Consider the following 5,818-nt stretch of genomic DNA (forward strand, 5'->3'; position numbering starts at 1 on the left):
AGTTCAGTCATGGTTCCCTGAACAGGGCTTATAAGGTCCTTGTTTTAATCCTTTCTTGCACATGGAATGCACAGTTCTCATTCTTTAAGACTGTGTCTCAAATACCTTCTTTTCTGTGAAACCTTTACATCTTCTGCTGATCTCTGCTGTCTCTGAACTTAAGGTATTGTTTTTACCGTTGACTTTGTTCTTAAATCATACTCCACCTTGTGGCATCTTTGTAGTTATCTGTTACTATTTAATCCTTTTTTTTTTTTTTTTTTTAACATACTTAATGCTTTTTTCAACTAAATTGTTCTTTAAAAGTGGGGTCTATGTTTAAACCAGTGAAATTATTTTATAGGACCTGATTTCTTCAAATTTGTTATCTTGAGTATCTTGTACACAGAAAATGCTTTGAAGTGATTAATGCAAAAGGAAGAGAATATATCATCACATTTCACCTATCCTAAATATAGTGGTATTGTGAAGTTCACGTAAGCCAGATGCTTAGTTCAAAGCTGATATGGTTTGCCTCTGTGTCCCCACACGAATCTCATCTCTAACTGTAATTGCCACGTGTCAAGGGAGGGATCTGATGGGAGGTGGTTGGATCATGGGGGCAGTTTCCCCCATGCTGTTCTCGTGGTAATGAGGGAGTTCTCGTGAGAACTGATGGTTTTAAATGTGGCACTTCCTTGCCCTGTCTGTCCTGCTGCCACGTAAGACATGCCTTGCCTCCCCTTGGTCTTCTGCCATGATTGTAAGTTTCCTGAGGCCTTTCCAGCCATGCGGAACTGTGAGACAGTTAAACCTCTTTCCTTTATAAATTATCCAGTCTCAGGTAGAGTCTTTATAGCAGTGTGAAAATGGACTAATACAAAAGCTTTTTACACCTTCTGTCCTAGACAATACAATGGTGGGTGAAGAGAAGATGTCTCTAAGAAACCGGCTGTCAAAGTCCAGGGAAAATCCTGAGGAAGATGAAGACCAGAGAAAACCTGCAAAGGAGTCCCTAGAGGCACCTAGTAATGGTGAGGCTTAATTTTTTTTTTTTTTTTAGGTGAATTAGTGAAATAGAGAACAAATACAGTGTTATAGATTAAGTATTGCTATCTCTTTATTTCTTTATTGTAAATGGGTATTGATAGAGTTTTATATGTCTAGTAACAAAGCAATTAGAAAGTACGTCCTTTCTTGTTAATGAATTCAGTGGACATCTATTGGTATCTGCTGTGTTTTAGAGACTATTCATTCAGTCACCTAACCTACCAATAATTGCTGAGGTCCCCCGCTGGATGCTGGTGCTATAGCAGTGATCAGTATGGATTTGTTTGCCATTATGGAGCTCCAAGTTAAGTGAATGAGAAAACCTCCAAAATTATACACATAGTTAGATTTATCACAGTGTAATATTCTTATAATTAACTACTCTCATAATAGATATAATGAGTAAAATGTGAGTAGTTAGCAGGGTGCCTAATCCAGTTCAATACTGAGCTATAAATCTTGGGAGGGGAGTAGTAGTTAGGGAGTTTTATTAGTTCTTGTGTCCACATTTGCTTAATGCCTGACTACGAAGAGGAATACGATAGTCCTTTGTTGTTAAGGTCAAGGTTTATAACTATGAATGATAGACTTGTAAACACAACTCTAATTGATGTCATCTATTGCATCAGGGTACTTTATTTTTGCAGTGACATTTGTAAAGGTTTGATTGCAACAAGGATTTGAAATTTGAGGATTGTTTAGTTAACAAATAGGTGCGGAACTTTCTGAGACAGGTTGTCTTTGGCATTTCATCTCTTTTCATAAAGAAACAGTTTTGTTTTTTTCTACCTAAATTTAATTAAAGTTAAATATGAACAGCTGGATCCCACCAGGAATGTAAATATTGCTGCTTGAGTTGGCATAATGAGGTTTATTGATAGGCTCTTAGCTATATATGACATATTTATATTGCATATGGGCTAGTTTTAGTGTGATATAAAATGTGAGATTTATGCAAAGGAGGATGAGCCAATACTGGGAAGAATTCTCCTTCCATGATTTAGGGACTTAGTGATAACCCAGCTTGTTTCCCTTGCCTGCATTTTCACACATTAGAAACTTCATACTTGTTTGTTCCTTCCAGTCCTCAGGACAGAAAAGTTATTTTAATTGAAACTTTCTGTCACTGTATGTGATCATTCTCTTTACGTCCCAAGTTTTTAAAAAGATTCTAAATTCTTCTAATTTCTATTATTTTCAGTGTTCTTTATTGTCCTAGTTCATTAAGTTTTAGTCAAGCCAGGTTTTAGTGCAGGTGTTAAAAATTGAATTAGCTTAAATCAAGAAGTGTAACAACCTCTTTGGTTTAATGTAAGTAATGCTAATTTGAAAATGTTTCTTCGCATATTGTAACATTTGTTAACCTTGGGGAGTAAGTGCTTTGGGAGTAATCCCAAAGTTCTGGGATTATGGGCGTGAGCCACCACGCCCAGGCTGGTCTAGGTGCCCTTTCTTTCTCTCCTTTTTCTTTTCTTCTTTTTTTGAGACAGTTTTGCTCTTGTTGCCCAGAGTAGAGTGCAATGGCGCAATATTGGCTCACTGCAACCTCTGCCTCCTGGGTTCAAGCCGTTCTCCTGCTTCAGCCTCCCAAGTAGCTGGGATTACAAGCATGCGTCACCACGCGCAGATAATTTTGTATTTTTAGTAGAGATGGGGTTTCTCCATGTTGGTCAGGCTGGTCTCGAACTTTTGACCTTAGATAATCCACCAACCTTAGCCTCCCAAAGTGCTGGAATTACAGGCGTGAGCCACCGTGCCCGGCACTTTTTCTTCCCCTCTTCCTCCTTCTTTGTTTCTTCCCTTTTTCCCCATCCCCTTCTCTTCCTTTTTCCTTCCATTCCTCCTAATTTTTTTTTTTTTTTTTTTTGAGACAGTTTCACTTTGTCACCTAGGCTGGAGTGGTGCAATCTTGGCTTACTGTGACCTTCACCTCCCAGGCCCAAGTGATCCTCCTGCCTCAGCCTCCCGAGTAGCTGGGATAAAGTCATGTGCCACCACGCCCAGCTAATTTTTGTATTTTAATAGAGTCGGGGCTTCAATATGTTGACCAGGCTGGTCTCGAACTCTGGCAAGTGATCTGGTTGCCCTGACCTCCCAAAGCGCTGGTATTATAGGCATGAGCCACCATGCCAGGTCTCCATTCTTTTTAATTTTTTAGTAATATATTTGCGTACCAATAAAGTCACCATTTTAAAGTTTACAATTCAGTGGTTGCTAATATATTTACAAGGTTGTAGAACCATCACTGCTGCTTAATTCCAAAACATTTTTATCACCCCAGAAAGAAGTCTCATTCCTCTCTTAGCCTCTAGCAACCACTAATATACTTCCTGTCACTTTGGATTTGCTTGATCTGGGCATTTCTTATAAGGGGATTTGTAGAACATGTGGCCTTTGTGTCTGGCTGTTTGAGCTTAGCATAATGTTTTCCATGTTTGTTTGGTTTTTTTATTTGAGGCGGGATCTTGCTCTACTGTCCAGGCTGGAGTGCAGTGGCTGTTCACAGGCATGATTATAGCACATTGCAGCCTCAATCTCCTGGACTCAAGTGATCTTCCTTCCTCAGCCTCCTGAGCAGTGTGTTTTAAGATGTATCAATACTTCATTTTTTTGTGTGTGTGGCTGAATAATATTTCATTGTGTAGGTATGATACAGTTTGCTTATCTGTCAGTTGATACTTATTTTGGGGGTTATTTACAACGATTGGCTGTTATAAATAATGCTATGAACATTTGTGTAGAAGCTTATGGAATATATGTTTTCAGTTCTCTTGGGTATATACGTAAGAGTTGAGTTGCTGAGTCATGGTAAATGTGTGTTTAACTTTTTGAGGAACTGCTATACTTTTCCAAACCAGCTACTCCTTATGTTCCCACCAGCAATGTATGAGGGTTCCAATTTCTCCACATCCTCACCAAGACTTGTTATTATCTGTCTTTTGATGATAGCCTTCCAGCCAGCAGATTAATAATCTGGTGTCAGTTAAGCACCTTTGATCTAAATGTAAGACAGTGTACCAGGTTTGTTAATAGGGAGCTTGAAGTTGGTGTGCATGAGATACCCAAATAGAAAACAATCCTTTGTTATAAATAGGAGCTAAGTGAGTTATAGTAACCAAGTAGAGACCGATGGGGTCGGGGGAGCCCTTGCTTTAGAATGAAGGAAAGTCTCACTGAAATAGATTTTGAGTTTAGCCTTTGAGATAAGACTGGGAGAGGGCTTTCAATCCAAAGAGGTATGCGTTTGTAAAGACTTTAAGACAGTACAGTGTTGTGTGTGTGGTGTTTGTTTGCTTTTAGAGAGGATGAGGGGTAGGTAGTACAGATGGATTTGTGGTTGGTTTTCATGGATAGGAATATAGAGCAAATTGGAAAGGCCAGAAGTAAGAAGATAAGGCTCCAACAGCCTCTCAGTACCCAGCCAACTGCCCTGACAGCCAGTGGATAGTGGCCCTTGCTGGGGACCCTCCAGTGGGCCCAGGAGGACAAAAGTGGCTTTAAATTTGACACATGCACATTGAAGCAAGTCAAAGGACTTGATGTGAAGCATAGAAGCAGATGGTGCCAAATAGCAAGCCGTAATTGGTATACATTTGATGAGTGGGGCAGTATTTCCTTCTTTTACTGCTGCTGAGGTGGTGGAAATTAGTTAAATTCATTGTGAAATGGCACATACTGAAGGTATTTGTTAATGAGGGTTCCAGAAGCGTTAGAAGTAGCACCACCATATGCTGACTTAGACCAAGTCAAGGAGTCACAAGTGCTAGTGTGACAAGGCAGAGAGGATTGTTGTAGTAGGAAATAATAAAGACATTTCCTTTTCAAAACCAGCACATCTCAACCTTTTTCAGTCAACTCCCTTTAAACCTCTGGCACTAAAAACAGTGCCTTGCATACTTAATGTTAAATGAAAGACGACTAGGTTTTCTGGATTTAGAAAGACCACCTTTAATACCTCAAAATGAAGACATCTGTGCAGTTGGCAGTTGTGAGTGAAAACACCGTTTGCCAAAACAGACGGTTGGTCAGAAATGATTGTATACCTGAAAAGAAATGGTCAGTGTTCAATTACTGTAGCATTCTGGATGCTTAATAGGGGCTCTGGTTTTGTTGTAAAGGTGATGTCAGTTCTCAGAAATACCATGTCGACATGTTCTATGTGGTGGCTTGCATCTATAGTCTGAGCTGCTTGGGAGGACCATTTGAGCCTAGGAGTTGAAGTCCAGCCTAGGCAACATAGTGAGACCCCATCTCTTAAAAAAAAAAAAGGTCTTAACTACTGGAAGATTTGCGACTTAAAAAAAGAAAAAAAAGACTCGAAGTCTTACTGTATATGTTGTCATTGACTGATGACCTACCTGTGTTAATGATTTTGGACAAATCTTACAGGTTGCCAGTGCTTAGGTTGCCTTTTATGCAAAGTCAAGGATAGCCAATATGAAAGCACTTTCTGCGTGTATGGCACTGTGTTCATTAAGGTATTATCTTATTGGCAGTGCCGCCAACTCTTCTGTCCCAGTTCCTAAGGTAGCTTTTATAATTTCCTGTTGTATATCAACTGAGAATTATAATCTACGTGAAATCCTCTAATATTCCTACTAGTAATTACCTCTTGATTTAAAACAAGATAATATGATGTTGTAACAGTTCAGTGGTAATAAGGCAAATTATCTTCTTGCATATATAGTTAGCCTACACAGTTGATACAGACGTAGTGATAAAAGAAAAATAAGCCAAAGTTACTCTAGTTGAGTAATATAGTTCCCAGATGGCTGGGCACGGTGGCTGG

At 39.3% G+C, this 5,818-nt stretch overlaps 1 protein-coding gene across 4 annotated transcripts in view; it reads left to right on the forward strand.

Annotated features, from left to right (window-relative positions):
- The window catches only part of SOAT1 (sterol O-acyltransferase 1), an 80,739-nt gene that overhangs the window by 13,130 nt on the left and 61,791 nt on the right, over window positions 1-5,818 (forward strand). Inside the window, exon 2 of one of the 4 annotated variants that reach the window (XM_011968046.1) lies at window positions 888-1,013. The exons of the other annotated variants lie outside the window; for them this stretch is intronic. Within the exon in view, the coding sequence (XP_011823436.1) occupies window positions 896-1,013 (118 nt within the window). The 5' untranslated portion in view covers window positions 888-895. The remainder of the gene's footprint in view (window positions 1-887; window positions 1,014-5,818) is intronic. 4 annotated transcript variants of the gene reach the window in all.

The sequence above is a fragment of the Mandrillus leucophaeus genome, unplaced genomic scaffold (assembly GCF_000951045.1).
Source record: "Mandrillus leucophaeus isolate KB7577 unplaced genomic scaffold, Mleu.le_1.0 Scaffold825, whole genome shotgun sequence".
NCBI classification, from domain to species: Eukaryota; Metazoa; Chordata; class Mammalia; order Primates; family Cercopithecidae; genus Mandrillus; species Mandrillus leucophaeus.